General features: G+C 42.2%; 1 protein-coding gene across 3 annotated transcripts in view; it reads right to left on the minus strand.

Moving 5' to 3' along the window:
• FHOD3 (formin homology 2 domain containing 3) overlaps nt 1-19,457 on the minus strand; it is a 509,790-nt gene that overhangs the window by 218,268 nt on the left and 272,065 nt on the right. For all 3 annotated transcript variants that reach the window (XM_037806361.1, XM_037806363.1, XM_037806362.1), the window contains exon 6: nt 6,898-6,992. In XM_037806361.1, the coding sequence (XP_037662289.1) occupies nt 6,898-6,992 (95 nt within the window). The remainder of the gene's footprint in view (nt 1-6,897; nt 6,993-19,457) is intronic.

The following is a 19,457-nucleotide window of genomic DNA, read 5'->3' on the forward strand; positions in this document are numbered from 1 at the left end:
CCCTACGTGGGATCAGACACCCAGGGGAGTGAATCTCCCTGGCAACGTGGAATATGACCCCTGGGGAGGAATGTAGACCTGGCATCGTGGCACGGAGAACATCTTCTTGACCAAAAGGGGGATGTGAAAGGAAATGAAATAAGCTTCAGTAGCAGAGAGATTCCAAAAGGAGCCGAGAGGTCACTCTGGTGGACACTCTTACGCACAATTTAGACAACCCTTTTTAGGTTCTAAAGAATTGGGGTAGCTGGTGGTAGATACCTGAAACTATCAAACTACAACCCAGAACCCATGAATCTTGAAGACAATTGTATAAAAATGTGGCTTATGAGGGGTGACAATGGGATTGGGAAAGCCATAAGGACCACACTCCACTTTGTCTAGTTTATGGATGGATGAGTAGAAAAATAGGGGAAGGAAACAAACAGACAGACAAGGGCGCCCAGTGTTCTTTTTTACTTTAGTTGCTCCTTTTCACTTTAATTATTATTCTTGTTATTTTTGGGTGTGTGCTAATGAAGGTGTCAGAGATTGATTTAGGTGATGAATGTACAACTATGTAATGGTATCGTGAACAATCGAATGTACGATTTGTTTCGTATGACTGCGTGGTGTGTGACTATATCTCAATAAAAATGAAGATTAAAAAAAAAAAGAGTGGGTGGAGAGGGGCTGGCAGGTGCCTGCTGGCGGGTGGAGACAGGTGGTATTAATTCTGGCAAAAGCAAACTGAGCCTTCAGGGCAACCCTGGGCTGGCTCCTGAATCTTAGGCTTCTTCTGTGCCTCTCATCCATCCACTCTCCAAGAAGAACTCCCCTGAGAAACAATACACCAGCTACCTGGGGGGGGGGGGGGGAGGGAGTTGCATCACCCCAAATGTTCTTCCAATAAGAACATCCATTCCTGCTCTCCCTCTGGTTGCTAGAACACAGCTGCTAACCTTTGAACATGCCCTAAAGGGCAGAAGGGTGAGAGGTCCCTGCCCCGGTTCTGTTTCTTGTGTGGTGGGGAGAATGTCTCGGTGAGTTGATGAACCATCAAGCCTCCTGGACATTGAGGAACCACGAGTCAGCTCCCCGAATCCCATCATCTCGAGTCAACTGAGGAAACTGATGTCCTGCCCCGTGGGGTCTCCTCAGTATGCTGCCCCCTTTGAGGGCTGACCTGAACTTCTGGCCTCTTGCTGACAGCTTCCTAAAACAATGAGTAGCAAACTTTTCTTTTTTTCCCTTTTCCTCTCACTACAGTTATCCTCACATGGAGGCCTTCAAGAAGGCTAGTAAGTGAGAATGAGTTTTCCGGGTGTGCATAGACAGATATATCACCAGCAGAACAGCCACAGCCCCCAAAGGGAAGTCGGTCCTCTGTACCCACAATGTCTCCAACACAAATATTACATGAACATGCCATTAAAATCCAAGAAATTTCAGAAATTATCTCATTAAACCTGGAAAAAATTCAAACACAACCTCATTTACTAAATATATTTTTATGAAATTAGAAACAAAAAAGCTCTTTGAAGATAGTATAGAATCAGAAACAATTTGATTGCTTAACAAGAGAAGTTAAATGAGTTACAGTAAATTCACATAACTGAGAATTATGTAGGCGTCAAATATTATGACTTCAAAATAATGTAATAACACAGAAAAATGTTCATAATAGTTAACCATGTAAGAAAAATTCAAAGAAAAACCAGAAGGCAGAGTACTAAAAGTTAACCTTTATACCTGCCCTGATGAGATTTTTGTCAATGACTAGAAGCTCCACTTATTAAATTTATGTTGAATAAAGCTAGGACTCACAGCTAATATGATGAATGGCCAAAGCAAGATTCCTAATTATCTTGATGCTGGAACTCTGTCCCGAAATCAATGGAAAAAATGCAAAGCTCTGCATTTATGCTGAAAACAGCAATCACAGACATTCCTAATGGAAGAAACTGTGGAATGCAGAGGTATGAAAAAAAACCTGGGAGGTTTAGTGGATTTTCAGCTCAATGCGGGCCAGCACCCAGGGCTGCGGCTTAAAAGGCTAACTGAATCAGAGGTGGGATTTGTGGAAGAGTGATGTCATAACCCAGGAGGCTACCATACTCCATTCTTTGTACGGGATGGGCAGGAAAGTTAGCAACCAGTATGAGGAGAATTGGAAATTGTTCCCTGGGGACTATCTGAAGAAACTGTCAAGTTTAGCTTGTGCAGGACTGCATGATCACTGCCTTCAAATACTCCAAAGCTTTAACAAGGAAGTCAGCATGCGTTGCTCCAGAAAGCAACGCACTAGCTTCCAGCTAAGGACAGGAAGGCGAGCGTGAGTCCCAGTTCGGGAGGCTTTTCACCAAGTCCGGTGCCCAAGAGTGGCTGGGCCGCTGGGGATCAGCACTCCCCCTGCCATTAGGAAGTATCAGGAGTGCAGTGGATGGGTCAGGAACATCTTCAGCATGACTTGTGCCATTTCTTCAAGGCTAGGATTCTATTTTATATTCCACAACCCCCAAAGCACTTTAGAGCTCACCCTTGTGTGGGTCATCTGAGGGGATCTCACAAACCACTGACATGCCAGTGACTCAAGACCGAAGAGCTCACAAACCTCCTCTCCCTGTCAATCAGCCAGCATCTCCTGGCACACGGGGAGCACCACGCACCTGCTTAGCTCTCCCTGGGGCCACTTCTTCCATCTCAAAACCAGTGTGCCCAACGTTTTCCTGCCAAGGGACATCTCTTTCCAGATTCTCTACTCCTGCCGGAGGCATTGCTATATTCCTAGTTGCACAGAGTCAAAACCGTGACCCTATTTTTGATTCTTGCTTTTATTTTTCTATATCCAGAAACCCAGTCCTGGGAAGCTATTCCTGAAAATGTCTCCACACTTCCATTATTCTCTGTGTCTGCTGCAGCTCTGAACCAGGCCTCATCCCTCTTGCTTCCCAGTCCCTGTCAATTCCACCCCTCTCCATCCAATATATATACTACGTGTTCTTTTTCATCATCTTATGGTCCTGATGAGAAACTTCCAGCAGTGGGTCCTCAATATGTGTTCATGAAGGAAAGGTGGGCCATCCTGAGTGTGTGTGTGTGTGTGTGTGTGTGTGTGAGAGAGAGAGAGGCAGAGAGAGAGAGAGCACAAGAGTGAGAGAGAATGCATGTGTCTTTGTGAAAGGGATGGGGTGGGGCATGGCCAGGGCTCCACCCTGGCTCAGGGTGCAGGGGCCAGGTGGGAATAGAGAAGCAGTCTAGTACCTCACACAAGTGCAAAGGAAGTCTAGAGATCTAGGATCAGCACCGAAGGGGACAGCTGGAAGAATCAGATTCAAAGGGGTCAGCAGACAAATAGAGAGAAGGGCTGGCAAATGGTGACCTTAAAACAGAGAGGGCAGGTTTGACGACAGTCTCAGGAGGTGTCCTTGCAGAGCCCTGGCAAGGAGGTGGGGCTTCCCCCACGAGCTGGAAGGGGATGCACACAGATACAGATGAACAGACTTTCTGTCTTATGGTGAGCTGAACATCTTATCCCAATTAATTAAATTTCCAAATGTATGAAAACTATAACTACATTAATAAGGGAAAAAATCCACATCCTGTGACAAGTCATAGGACAGGCATCTGCCTCTTATTTCTGACTGGGGAGTTTAAAGATAGGCTCTTATAAATACAATGAAACACTTTATTGAAAACACTTTTTTCTTTCTTTTAAAAAGTAACTATTTGGCTGCAAATGCATCATTTTCTCCTCTGGCTATGAGTCTCAAATATCTGCAAATATGCATTGCATAATGACCCTCTGGCAAGCTACAAAATCACATCTTTTTGCCTTTCAAGGAAAGAAAATGAAGAATCATGAAAATGAAATGACAGGATTTCTTCAACTCAGGATTTCACTTATCAACTCTGTGCCTATTTAAGGCAAAAAAATAACCAGATCTCAAGGTAAACCTTTAAGAGTAAGAGAAATCTGAGCCTGTGACAAAAGAAAATCCTACGACCAGTGGCTTGCTTGAGTTCTTAATTTAATGTGCACACAGAAAGCCCATGGTGGCTGTATCACCCAATCTAAGTGTCCAGGGAGGGGACCGAGGGTTCATGTTCCAAACCTAAGGTTCCAGGTTTGGCACATGCCACTTTCTTCTGGAGCGCTCGCTGACCAGGCCTGGGGGTGCAGAGAGTGTCAGGGGAAAACCATGGACAGACTTTGTTAATAAGAGGCGATCTCATTAAAACTACACTGAAAATAAACTGTGGCTGCTGCTGCTGCTGGCCTTTGGCCACTGGCCTGCAGCCGAGCACCACCTGCAGAACACTGCAAGCATCATATCTGATGTCTCGACAAGGGGGCATGGGCTGCCAGGTCACACACATTCTCCTTCCTAGCAAGCCTGCAAGCTCTAAGGCATAGGGCTGACTCTTGGTCTATTTTCGTGTCCTCACAGTGACCAGGGCAGCTTTGGACTGGGAGCCAGGGGCTATTGAGAGGCTTCCTTTAAGAAACCAAAAGAAGGAGAAGAGAGTCAAGTACTGATGCCACCCCAAGTGACTGGGGAGGAGGATCACTGATGCACCCCCAAACCCAGGCCCTGAGGGAGAGGATGAGTGTGTCTGCACAACTGCAGCCGATGAGCACATGTTGCATGTGCTACGCTGGGAACAAGGCTGGCAAATCATCCACTCTTAGAAACTAATTTGTGAGGCTTTTAAATTTTATGGGTTCTCCACGTTGTTTAGAAATCAAATAAGGATTTTCCTGTGGATTCCTTTTCAGTCGTTTGTTCTCCATATAGAACGGTTCCGGGGAAATATCACCATGATTCTGTCAACACTAAAGGCACTGAGCCTTCCTTCCATTGCCTGGGCAGACACACATATCTTTGTATCCCCTTTTCTCTTTTCCCCATCTCTTCTTTTTCTTTTCCTCCTCATGGTCTCTCTCACTCTCACCTTTGTCCATTGCTGCCTCTTCTCGTCTTTGCTCCTTCCTGTCTGTGCCCATTCTCCCTTCTCACGTCAATTCTCTTCCCTCCTCATGCCTCACCATCCTGGGTCCTGCTCTCACTCTATTCCCTTTCCACAAGGAAATAAAACGTGGCCACGTTTTTTCATAACCATGCGAGGTTTTATTGCATTTTAGAAGAGGGCAGGATGGGGGTTTTATCACGACTACAATGAAGCAATGACAAGTTTTAATTCATCTCTGATAGGTAGCAAAAATCAGGTGTAATTGCAAAATTTCCTCCAAATTTTAAGGCCCACCCTAGTCTTCGGCCCCATCCAGAGAGCCTCGGGAGGGAATGGCTTCCAAATAGGGAAGGCCCCCAGAATTCAGGATGCCAGCCCCCAGGAGGAGGGAGTGAAACAGGATGTGAGAGAGGAACCTTCCCGCAGGTCACTTCACCTGGTAGGATCAGCCTTCCCCTCGGCCGCTAAGGTCACCTACATCAGGCTGAAAAGAGTCATTTCCATTCTCCATAGGAAACAAAGCCAAAGGGGAAAAAAAAAAGATTTCAGTATCCTGAGGGAAACTGTAATTGTTTCTATTATGAAATGGGAAATGCTACCATCAATAATACCAGGAAAAGGAAAAGGAAAACCGAGAAGAAGCTGTAAGGGTCAAGCAAAGAACTGGGACCCAGTGGGTACCTCTACACCAGTGCCAGCCACAAGGACAAGCAGCTCACACACAACTGCACAGTCGCCAGGAAAATCCGGAAAGGAAGATACAGCCTGAAACCAGAACTGTTCTCTTCACAAGGCTGAAGCAGAGCCGGGTGCTCCTGCAGTCCAGCGGAGCCCAGTGTCCTGGGAAGCTGGCTGCGGGAGGGGACGTACAGTGGGTGCACAATGCCGGTGCACACCAGGCGGGGTGGGCAGTGAACCCAGGGATGGATGACGGTCTGGGCTGACCACGTGCTCTGCAGGGACCTCCAGAAAACTATGCTGATTCTGTGAACAGCTCAAATTCCACATCCGGGCCCCCCCAGGCCAGCCTTCATCTGACAACCCTGCTGCCCACTGCTCCAGTCCCTCAGTCTCCTCCATGACAGCCCCTCACCCTCCACCCCCACCCCAGAGCTGACCTGCTCAAGACAGGATCCCATCTTTCTCCATCTTCCAAATCCCTCTCAGGCCAGATCCCTAACAGGCCCACATGAGAACCCAGCGAGGACCATTCCAGAGCCTGTCCCAGCTTCCGGCACCCTCAAGTGACAGGGTAGAGCATCTTCCTCGGGGCACCACTTCTAGAGAGTGTGGGGACCTCACCGTCCAAGGTGTGGCCAGGCTAAAGCATGGCCAAACTAACTGGTGCAAGGTCTATGGGGGAAATTAGATCCTCATAACCAAGCACGAGTTTCCTCATTGATAAAATAGGGATCACATTATTTACCTCACAGTGGTCTCGTGAGGATTTAACAAGGACAATGCTTGTACAACACCTAGCACAGTGTCTGGTGCCTGGTAAATCTTTAACAAACATTGTTTACTACTCTATTAAAGTTGAAAGGCATTCTCAAATTCTTTCACGTATATAGGAATACGCATATACATATACACAGAATGTAATATGTACTTAAGTAACTGAACATACACAAATATGAAATACAGCAGGTGGAAAAAATACCATATCTTATAATGTTTTAATTGAATATTAAAAACCAAATGAGGCAAAGACATTTGATTAAAGCTCGGAAGAAGAAAACCTAGCAATGCATTAAGAATTCACAAGCTATTTGCAATTTAAGTGTGTTTTAGAAATCTGTAAAGCAGTAGCCCTCATCCATATGTGACAGATCTTGAAAAAAGCCAAATAGGATTTCTTCCGGTAAAAGCGTCTCAGAGACAGTAACAAAAAAGAAGCCATTTGATGTGCAAACTGAATAAAATATTCAACCGTAACTCTCTTACCTTTGACCCAATGAGCGTGTACAGCCACTGAATGGTTTCATTGTGGTGGATCACTCCATTCATCCCATCCACGTACAACATGATCTGGCCCAAAGCTACAGAAAAGGAAAGGAAACAAGGTGATGATCATAATGTCAATTACGATTTTCAGACTTCAGGTGCACAGTGTGTTTAAGGACCAAATCTGAAGAGAATTCCTGGGCTCTGCCATTAGCTAAGTTTTATTTCAGAGACAAAAGTGTCAACCACACCAGAAGAAACAAAAGCTATTAAGATACAATTAAGGCATCAAACCAATGATTGTTGTTTCTTTGTACCCCGACGCACAGAAGCTTGCTTTGTTTCTGTATCTATGTGTTCCACCAGACCCGGGAGTAGGAGGATACCTATAAGATGGTATCTTGGTTGTGGCCTCCTGCTGAGCCAAGAGAACAAATGAAATTCCCAAAAAAGCAACTTGTCTAGTGTCCCAGCTAGTAGTTAGGAAGGTTCCAGATTCTGTGGGGCCATCCCGAGAAAATGCAATTTTATTCTGTTAAATAAGGGGTAAATTTGTACTTAAATATTCTTATAATTCCTTTTAAAGATTTTCAGATAAAAAAATGTCAGAAATCACATACACACACACACACACACACAATCATTTGTCCGGCATGAAGTCCTAAACTCCTAGTTCAAGAAAATACGGTTATTACATGTTGTCATTATTCTCCAAAAAGAATATACAAGACATTTTATTATTTTTTACAACTATTAACTTGATTTTTCACCTCCCTTGCCATCAAAGTAAACTGGACTCTAGATAATGAGCCGACAGTAGCTACGTACCCTAAATAAGTAGGCTTCCTTAAATCATGTCTTACCTCCTAAATATCATTTTACCCACACTTAACTGGCATGGCATTGACATTTTTTAGGCAACATTTTTTTCCCATAACAGTATAACATCTCATTTAGAAAATTAGAAAATACAGAAGGGTATTTTTAAGTGAAAATAATTCATAATCCCATTATTGAAGGATAATCATTTCTAATATATTTATGTATTTTCTTAAATGCTTTTATGCACTATACACACACAAAGTTTACATGTAGGTTGTAGGAAACAGCTTCTATGAAATGGCATTGACTAAAAAGAACAAAACACAAAATAATGAGAATATGCTAATTATAAGTATTCAAAAATGAGTGTGATGCTACAAAACCCATTATTATCCTAGCCAACGAGAGATCAAGTAACAAACCCACATAATCATTCTGGGAAAGATCATGCTCCTAAGTATGTAAAAATTCCAAATTAAATAAGTTGGATATATCCTTGACATGACAAACAGTATATTTTTGGAAATAACATTCATATCCTGTTTAATGGTGAAACACTGGAGCTATTAGAATCAGGACTAGTGTTTTAAATGCTGGCCACTAAACTCATGAGTAGATAACACTGCTATGGAATTTGGGGCAAATTTAATAAGACATGAAAAATAACTGGAGGTAGAATGGTAGGAAATGAATACAAAATATTCTCATCATTTGTAATTAATATTATGGATCCGATAAAAATTCATCTTCAGCTTTTATAATGAGAGATCACAATTAAAATCACAACTATTTCTCATCTTAAGGAGAAATATGTGTGTTACACAAAGAAAACAGTTTGATATAAAATATATTAGATAAATGGACATATGACCACAAATATAGTAAAGGACTAAACTATTGTATAAACAGTTCAAACACGTTGATAACATACTAAATGTTAACAGAAAAAGAAGCAAAAGCATTTCACCAAAGAGATAAGCTGATTTAAACATGCAAAATTGTTTGTTCCTGCTAATAATAAAAGAAATACAAATTAGAAAAAAATAAAGGAGGTAGCAATTTCACTTAAATTGGAAGAAGTATTTTAAGAAGAAAGGATTAGTTATCAATGCTAGAGGGGTTAAAGAAGTAACTGCATACATTACTGGATTCAGTAAAATCTGGTACAAACCCTACAGAATGTACAGGAAGCCAGGACACTGCTACAAAAGGTAAAGAAGGCAAAGCCAAGCTTAAAAGACAATTTGAATTTCTGTAAGCTCTCTCTCTATGTTCTGTTTCCCTGTAAGATTCTACTAACTGATCACATTGGAGGAGGTCAGTCACCAGACAGTTAACATCTGATGGAATTCAAGTTTCTGATCATACTGATTTGTCATAACTTTTTGGTAATCAAAGCTTTCCCAACAGATCTTTTTTTTGGATCCTAGCCCTACTGCTAAAGCAATCCTTCCTGTGAAACCCACTCCATACACAAGATGGCGCCAAATAGATTGAATTGGGTTCACACTGCACCATGATTAAACAGCAGAAAAACCACCAACCTAACATGCACCTGAGAGTAAAATGACGTGAGGCCAGAAAGCAGGTATCTGAGTCCCAGGAGACAAAGCTTAGTGATTCACATTTTAGAGACGGGTAGAGGGTGAGCCTGTCAGAACAGAGAGGTGGGAAACAGCACAGACTAAAACGAGATCGCCCAGGGGAGTAGTAAGTTGAAACTTACTACTCCAAGCACATCCTATTAATTTTTCTGTGCCTCAGTTTCCTCACGTCAAAAATGGAGATGGTAATATTGTAGTACCTATTTTGCAGAGGTATTGTGAGGACTGAGTTAAACAGTGCCCAATGAAGTCGCAAACTACCTCACTGATATCAAACGTCAACTATCTGCTTAAGGAAGCTCGTGTTGAATGCATCTCAAATACACAAAGTGGGGGAGTGAGCCCTCTTTGGCTACCTTACATGGCTGTTAGGTACAAGATGTAATGAAAGAACTCCTTGCCTAAGACGAGGTCATGAGATTTTCTTCTAGGTTTTCTTCTAAACTTTTTTTATTCTCACCTTTATATTTAGATATATCATCCATTTTTTAGATAATTTTGTGTAAGATATAAGGCTTGGATTGAAGTTCTTTTTCTCTCCCACAGGGGTATCCAATTGATCTAAAACCATTTGCTGGGAAGACTATCATTCCTCAAGTTCATGGCTCTTGGACCTTGCCAAAAATCAATTGGCTCTATTTGTGTGGGTCTGGTCCTGGTTCTCTACTCTGTCCCATCAATTGCTCTATCTATCCATTTGCCAATACCACAATGTCTTGATTACCATAGCTTTATAGTAAGTCTTGAAGTCAGGTAATGTGATTTCCCCAACTTCATTCTTCTTTTTCAAAATTGTTTTGGCTATTATAGTTCTGCTTTTTTCATTAAATTTAGAAGTAGCTTGTCCAAACCTACAAAAATTCTTTCTGAAGGTTTTGTGGGAATGGCATTAAATCATCTATATATGAATTTGGGAGAAATGAACTTCTTTACTATGTTAAATCTTCTAATCTTTGAACTATTACATCTCTCTGTTTATTTAGATCATCCTTGTTTTCAACAGTGTTTTGTAGTTTTCAACATACAGAGCCTGTACATGTTAAGTTTATAAGTATTTCACATTTTTAGAGCTCTAGTAAATAGTAATTTTTCTTAAATTCTCCATTTATTTACTATAAGTATACAGAAATAAAATTGATTTTTGTGTTACCCTTGTGTCCTGCAACTTTGCTAAACTTATTAGTCTGGGGATGTTTTAAAAAAAAAAAAAAAAAAATGGATACCCCGAGATTTTCTACACACAATAATGCTATCTATGAAGAACAATTTTATTTATTTTTTCCCAATCTGTAAGTCTTTTTTCTCCCTTGCGTTAATACACTGGATAAGACTTTCAGTACAATGGTGAATAAGAGTGGTCAGTGGACATCTTGCTTTGTTCCCAATATTGAGGGAAAGCATTTAGTCTTTCACCATTAGTCATGATACTAGCTGTAGGTTTTTATTCAAGATGAGCAAGTTCTCCCTCAATTTCTAGTTTGCTGAGTTTTGTTTTGTTTTTTTATCATGAATGGATGTTGAATTTTGTCAAATTTTTTTCTACATCAATTGATATGGTCATGTGATTTTTCTTTAGACTGTTAATATGGTGAGTTAAATTGATTGAATTTCAAATACTAAACCAGTCTTGCATCCCCTCTTGACTGTCTCTCCCTTTCTCCCTTCCTCCCTCTCTCCTTCCTTCTCTCTCTCTCTATTTTGTCGAGGATTTTTACAATCTCATGAGGGATACTGGTCTGTAGTATCCAGTCTTTGACTCATTTTCATATCATCATAAAAGGAGTCAGGAACTGTTCTCGCTCTTCTATTTTCTGTAAGGGATTATGTAAAATTGGTTTTATTTCTTCAAATGTTTGGCAAAATTCGCCAGTGAGACCATCTGAGCCTAGAAATTCCTTTTTTTCAGAAGGTTAACTACAAATTAAAGTAAAATAGTTGCAGTTAATAATAATTATAGTTATAGGACTACACAGGTTATTTCATCTTGGGTGAATTTTGGCAGTTTGTGGAATTGGTCGATTTCATCTAAGGTGTCCATTTTATGTGCTATAAGTTGTTCATAGTATTCTCTCATTATCCCTTCAATGTTTCGGAGTCTGAAGTGAGAGCTCTGCTTTCATTTCTGGTGTTGGCAATTAGCATCCTTATCACTCTTGCTTATCAATTTTGTTTTTCTTTTCAAAGAACCAGCTTTTTGTTTCATTGATTTTTCTCTATTGTAGTTCTGTTTTCAATTTCATTAATTTCTACTCTTCATTATTTCCTTCCTTCTACTTGCTGGGGTTTATTTTTCTTTTCTTTTTGCATTGGGTGCTTATTAGCTAGTCTTTTCTAATAAAAGCATGTAACACTGTAAATTTCTCTCCAAGACTTGCTTTAACTGCATCCTACAAATTTTGATTTTCAAGAGGTGAATAGTCTATTACATTTAGCCAGGTATTTACCATTTCTTTGTTCTTCATTCTTGATGTTTCCAAATTCCCTCTAGCGTCATTTCCCTTCCATGTGAAGAACTTCCTTCAGTATTTCTCTTGGAGCAGGTATGCTGGTGAAGAATTCCCTTAGCTTTCCTTCATCTTGGAGAGTCTTTATATTATCTCATGTTTTGCAGGATACCTTCACCAGATGTACCACTGAATTGACAGTTCTTTTCTTTCAGCTCCATTGCCTCTCTGATACTTTTAGGTTCCCCTGGGGGTCCCTGTTTTGGTCCCACATCCAGAAAGCTGGGGTGACACTTGCTCTCCTGCTGCTCGCTTTCTGCAAGTGCATCAACATATGGGGTCAAGCAGTAGGCATCACCCCGAACCTCACTGGCCTCTGTTCCTCCCAATCAGAAGCTTACCCTCCCTCAGAGTTTTAGGTGCCTGCAGGCCACTGCTGCCACCATCATGGTCACTACCACAACCCTTTTAACCACGGGGTTAGAGATGGGGGTGCAAGATAACAGAAAAAAAATAAGAGAGAGAGAAAAAAGAGGAAGAGGAAAATGGGGGATTCTGAATGCTGAGTGTTTGGAGGCCCTTTTTCCTCCTACCTGAGCCAGAGCTACAGAGATTCTTGTGGGACTCGTCCACACTGATGCCCACTTCCAGGTCTGGGCTGCTTCAAGTTCAAACCAGGGAAATCCAGCAGGGCTAAAACCACCATGAGTTCAATGTCACTTACAGTTCAGCCTTCTTCCCCAATCTGCCTGCTACTATCTACTCTTCAGTCCTCAAATGGTTACTGTAGCCACTTCTTTTAAAAACAGGATTTACTGGCATTGTGGGACGGAGAACATCTTCTTGACCAAAAGGGGGATGTGAAAGGAAATGAAATAAGCTTCAGTAGCAGAGAGATTCCAAAAGGAGCCGAGAGGTCACTCTGGTGGGCACTCTTACGCACACTTTAGACAACCCTTTTTAGGTTCTAAAGAACTGGGGTAGCTGGTGGTGGATACCTGACACTATCAAACTACAACCCAGAACCCATGAATCTCGAAGACAGTTGTATAAAAATGTAGCTTATGAGGGGTGACAATGGGATTGGGAAAGCCTTAAGGACCACACTCCACTTTGTCTAGTTTATGGATGGATGAGTAGAAAAATAGGGGAAGGAAACAAACAGACAAATGTACCCAGTGTTCTTTTTTACTTCAATTGCTCTTTTTCACTCTAATTATTATTCTTGTTATTTTTGTGTGTGTGCTAATGAAGGTGTCAGGGATTGATTTAGGTGATGAATGTACAACTATGTAATGGTACTGTGAACAATCGAAAGTACGATTTGTTTTGTATGACTGCGTGGTATGTGAATATATCTCAATAAAATGAAGACAAAAAAAATAAACAGTAGAGAGGACAGAAAAGAAAAATAGATTGGGGTGGTGAATGTGTAACTATATGATGGTGCTGTGAACAGTTGATTGTACACCATGGATGACTGTATGGTATGTGAATATATCTCAATAAAACTGAATTTAATTAAAAAAAAAAAAAACAAAAAACAAAACAGGATTTACAACTGCAAGCAGTGGAAGACAGGACCGTGGGTTCTGGTTCCATCTCACCCAGAACCAGAACTCCTCCCTGCTGTGACTGTAGAGTGGGGAACTCTAGCAGCCATGTGGAAGGTGACCTGGAGTAAGTAAAACCTGTGGCTAAGGGGTCCATCCCTCACCCCCTTCCTCCTTTCTTCTTGCATTTCTTTTTCTTTTGCCCTTTACACAAAAGAAATCTTAAAAGCAAGCCTGATATATACAACAAATCATACCCAGATGCTCTGCCCTCCCACCTTAATACTTGGCCACCCCCCTACCCCCACTCCCAGTGGAGTGAGCCCTAAGGGGTCCTGCTAACGCTGCACAGCACCCAAACACCCAAGCCAGATGCTGGAGCTCACTGCACACCTGGATTTTCAAAAACCATCACTGGGTTATAAAGTCAATTTAGCGAGTCCAGACTAACAATGAGTTTTTTTTAGAACATACCAGAGCACATTACATTTATTAAAGGATTTATATTTTTGTTCCATTTAAAATAAATGTGTATTTTTTTCCTATAGGTCTCCAGACTCTTCCTCTTCCCTCGTCCTCTGCATCCAGCGAGTCACCTAATCCTTCAATTTTCTCTCTGAAATGAGCCTCAAATTTCCCTTCCCTTCCCTCCACCACAGCCTCAGGTCCGGCCTCCATCATTTTTCCTGGATTATACAGCAACTGCTGGTCCCGTCTGGTTTCCTTGCCTCAACTTCCTCCACTGAATTTTTCCAAAGCATGAAAGACATCAGCTCAAAGCTTGAAATCCTTCTGGCTCCCCTCCTGTCTCAAGGACAAAGCCGGGCACCTACCCACCCCAAGCTGGCCACCAGCCTGTCAGCTTCCTGCCCGTGCAGGCTCCAGGCTCAGAAACTTCCTGGTACCATCTAAGGGCTTTGATTCCAAGCCTTTCAATTTTCCAATTATTTACACGTTGCCTCACATTTAAGGGAAGTCTTCACATATAAAATACATATTCATTCTATAAAACCAGAGCCAAACTTGATTTTTGAAAAAAAAATTTAAGATTTAAGAAAAAAAAATTTCTTACAAGCAATGGAGAAATGCAAGAATACAATCCCAGATTGGTTATTTGGCCTGCTTGTTCACGTCCTTTTACCTTCAGCCAAGGATGCCAAAAATGCCACAGAAGAAGCTGAAAAGATCATTCCTTCCTGGCACAGTCATCTGGCTTTTCAAACAAAGAGCTCTTAAATATTGCTACCTTGTGTAATCTTTTAATAAAGCCCTCGTCCATTCTTTCTTCTTAGTGTACATTACAGCAAAATTATAGCTCACGGCTATCCCATCAATGGGCACAGAGAGACTCACGAGCTGTGACACCTTTTTAAGGGAGTTGTTTAAGTTAAGGCCTAAGTATCTTTAAAGCACTATAAATAGATACACCACAAATGTTACTGCCAACCAGCCTTTTTTACATACTGCACAAAGCTTTGGTCTTTAAGCTAAGTATTCACTTGCATACTTGAGCCTACAGTTCTACCATGAAACAAAAGTTTCCTCCCACTGCAGTCTGAGTATTCCAGTTTGCCTTTCTGTGCCTCCTTCATACTTTGGCTGGATTTTGTTTTCACAAAAGCACCAGGAAGGAAAGCCTATTCTGGAGCCACTCCATAAGATCAGATTTTTACCACTGAGCAATGTAAACTGCAAATAACTCCTATTTATTTCTACCGAAAGTACAGAAAAATAGACTAATGGTATGAAAAATAAAAGAAAAATTACTGCATCATAAAAGCAATCTTCTGCTACAAAAAAAATATCAGTGGTCACTAGGTTTTGGGGGGAAGGGGGTGGCCCGTGGTTTGCCCACTGGGAGGGATGGTAGATACTGTGCTATTCCACCTGTTGTTCCCAGAGGCTGGTGCTAAGCGCCAAGAGTGACACTGCTTTCCTCAACCAGAATAGAGCGGGGGCTCTGACAATCTGCAGTGAGAGCTTTTAAGGCACAGTTATCTTCCAAAGAAGGAAAAAACAAAAACATTACTATCCGAAAACCTTATCGTCTGGGAAAGGCTGAATCATTTTAAAGAAAGGATTTCAACTTTTTAATCAGCTCGTAAAAACACAATCTTCTTAACTCTGAAATATCCTTAATTTCCATTACTCACCAAAGCCCCAGTAAATATTGAAAAGGAGTTGATAATTGTGACATTTTGGAACTAGAAGGAGACCTTGGAGTCCAACTTATTGTTATTCTCTTCCACTTAATTGTCTGCCTTAAATAACAAGCCCAGGCCCGGTTTTTCCCAAGGGCAACTGTCAAAGAAATACTCTTTCAACACTGATTACTGCATGAAAATTAAGGAGAATAAGCTGCCAATTCTAGAGACAAGAATTTAATCAGCACAAAGAGCTCCAACAAGGTGTCAAAGTTTTGAGTCCACTGCTGACATTTAGCAGTATTTGCAATGCAAATTTTCAAGAGCAGTCTTAGAAAAATTACCAACCTCTCTCCACCCCGAAACGCTCACTTCCCAAAAAAGTCCCCAAGATAAATTTTAAAATAAGTCAGACCTGTCGTAACACTTGCCAGCTTAACAGGGACCTCCCAGCAAAGGGAGGGTCCTCCATTTCTGGCCCCCCGATATGCTTCTTTCTGACAGACCTTCCTATCAGGCCATTTTGCAGCAAGCTCTCTGCAGCCTCTTCTCCCATCTATCCCCACATAGAGGACTGATTTGTGTCTGGCTTATTCATTCACCTTCCCACCAGCAGCAAAGTTTAAATTCCAGATTCCAATAGTGAAAGTTTAAACAAAGGCTCTCTCTAGCCGCCGCCCCAGGCCCAGCCTCATTATATAGCTAGACTGTTGTATCTCCAATTAAACCTGTGCTCCCTGGCCTCTCTCAATCCCTCCCACTCCTAATTCCCCCATATTTTAGATAAGGAGAAACCAAAGCAATGAAGAAGGGTTTAACAGACTAACAGGTTTTGAGCTTCTAAATGTTTTTGGCAGACTCCAGGTTTCTCTGTGGAAAGAAAAGTAGGAATTTTAATGATTTGTCCTATGATGATCTTCCAGGACTTAACATCCAATGAAATATCAGTGGAAGCACTCAGCTTTCCAAGGCGTGTCTCAGAGCCCGAGACAAGATGAACCGGAAATGGGCCTCGACAGAGCAGCAGTGGCTGGGACCCATCCTACTCATTCTTGTGTGTTTATTGTAACCCTGATGAGGATGAGGGGTGGCACCATGAGTCCGTGACAAGGGCTCGGCCAGTGACCTGGGAGACCTAGGGAGGTGACCACCCACAGGGGGCACATATACATGACAGTCACACTCAAATGGCCTGCCTGCTTACTGGGGTGACAGAGGCAAGCCACGTGAGGCCTGGAGAGAGCAATTAAGCCCAAACAGAGTAGGGTAAAGCTCATAAATACCCAAATTCATAGATGGGCAGGGTAGGTGTGTGCCTGAGTAATTAGAGAAGGTTCACGGAGGAACGCTAAATGAACCATACTCGAAGAATGGGGAAGACTTAGCAGAGAGAAGACAGCTGAGCTTCCAGGGCCTGAGAAGAAAAAAGACGCATGGGTGGTTCCTGAGACTTCCGCTTTCAAAACAGGGCAGCATCAAGGAAAAGTGACAGGGCTTGGACCCAGGGAGAAGCTGGTTTGCATGATACCTCCACCACTTCCCAGGTCTAAACGTGCAAGGTACCCACCTTCCCAAGCCTCAGTTTACACATTTGTAAAACAGAGGACAAGCCCAACCTGGATCTCATGTTAGGATGCAACGAAATAATGCATGTGGCTGGTGCTATGCACTTTTGTTGATGCTGGACTTCAATTCTCTCATCTCAGAGCTAGAGGGGTTTAACCTGAAGACCTTCAAAGCCCGCAGATGTAATTCTCTGCAGTTTTGTAACATTACCACAAAGCCCCTTGCAGGGATGTAATATGAAGTGACCGGCACTAGGGGGCGTGCTTCTACTAGGTGTTTCTATCTGCAATTCAAAGCACACAGATTTGACTCCACAAATCTGCCTTTATTTTTAATATACAACTCAATATAAATCAGGCCTTTCTAAAAATCAGAAATACGCTTTGGGACATTACTTAAAACAATAAAACTATATTCCAATATAATGATTCTGTGTTTCCCTTAATTTAAGATTTCAACACCCATAGAATTTTAATTTACTAAAACACCCCTCTACCGCCTTCTGTGAATCTGAGTCTACAGACACATACCTGAGGGGACTCACTGCTGGCCCCCTGCAGTCTCCAAGGTGTCCCCTCTGTGATCCTCTGAAAAGGCAGTTAACCTGTGTCCTGCGATTACCTGGCTGCCGGCATCCCATGTACCGACCCACCTCAGTGCAGGGCTCTCAGCCAGGGCAGCTGAGGAAAATCATTGCCTTGGAAGCTTTAAACCACTGTCGCTGTCTGTCATCCCCTCCCCTTAGCCCCACCTCCAGCACCTGATTTAATTGGTCAAGGGTGTGGCCTGACATCTGTTTTTCAAAGCTCCACACATGATTCTCCTGCACAGCTAGGATGGGAATCACAGGTAGATACTAAACCAAACCAGCACCCTAAGGGCTGGGCTTAGCCTCCTCCATGCTCTCTAAGCAGCTGGGCTCAGTACCAAAACCTGCTTCTAACCAAAACCCGACCCAAAGGCAAACATGAAAAATACCACAGCCCCACGTCCTAAGGAGACTGCCCTCCATGCTCTGCAGGGGATAGGGAGCAGGTAGGAAGCCCGGAACCAGCCCTCAGCCCCTCTGCTTCCCTCACAAACTCCAATTGCTGGCGATGATGCCCATGCATCATCCAGTGTTTACCAAGCTTTACACTGTTGCATGTTTTGAGATACAGTTTCAAACTCTTAACTTTTACACACTGTTTTTAAAATGCTTCATGTAATACAGAAAATAATGTTTTTAGACAAACAAAATGGTCCCTGAGAGGACTTCACTGCGAGCTTCCATGGACGACAAACAGGATTGCAAGGACTTTTTAAAATGAGGATTCAGCATAGTCCTCACTTGCCTACCACACAGTTAAACCTAAATTCTTTAGGAGTATTACAAGCTTGTCAAATGTATTTTTATGTTATTTTATGTGTGTTTTATGACTTCAAACATAAAATATGCAGCATAGCCATAGAAACAAATTCTGTGAGTGTGACCACACTAACTCATGTCAGTCAGCCCTACATCAATGATGTTCAAATAAAGAAAATGAAAAATGATGACATTTTCTTCAAAAGAGAAGAACAATGATCAAGTCTCTTTGTTGATTGTGAGAGTCCATTCGATTATCTGCCTTCCAAAAAACTGAAAGCAGATATACGGATACATTTTTAAATCACATCAGAAACACTACTTGGCTAAAAACTAATGGCCCAACTTCCATAGCAAAAAACCACAAAAGTAAGACAGTGTCTCCAGACTTGGGCGCTCAGTCGTGTGGGCATTTCCTCGATTGAGGATGGAAATAAGAGGAGCCCAGCCCTCACAGGAGCTGAGCAAGGCAACCAGGCTGTGTGTGCATGGGCCTCACCACCGCCCGTGGCCAATGCACTTGGCTTCCATCTATTTAACAGACTCTCCTGGCAGCCGTACTCCCACGTTCGTTGGAAAGGAATTGCTTTGCCATCCTAACAGTCATTCCGGCTGTCAATGATGAGTACAGTGTTTTCATTTCAATAAATGAGCATTTCACATGTTATCAGTTTCTGAAACTGAATAAATACTTTAGACCATGCAGTCTCAACAGAGGCAAGAACTGAGAATACTGGTTCTCGGGGACAAAAAAGCCTTCGCTATTACAATGGCGTACGCTCCTCTGCCGGGACACAGTGCCTAGACATACAGCACAGGGTGGGGACAACAGGGGATGGCTAGGAAAAAATGTTGTAAAAGGCTTCTTAGGAGGATAATAAAGGTTCACAAATACTGCTTTAGACCCTATAATTAAAGATTTTTTTTAATCCAACAAAAAGCAGCTTCTCTTCATATACAACTATGAAAAGAAGTTTGGATTCAAGTATTGCACAGCCCTGCTGCAGACCTCCCTCCAGTCTCTTTGCCATATTGTGCAGCTCTCTGTGAGGGGTGTTTTCCTCCATTGGGCCCAAACT

This window comes from Choloepus didactylus, chromosome 16 (genome assembly GCF_015220235.1).
Source record: "Choloepus didactylus isolate mChoDid1 chromosome 16, mChoDid1.pri, whole genome shotgun sequence".
NCBI lineage: Eukaryota > Metazoa > Chordata > Mammalia > Pilosa > Megalonychidae > Choloepus > Choloepus didactylus.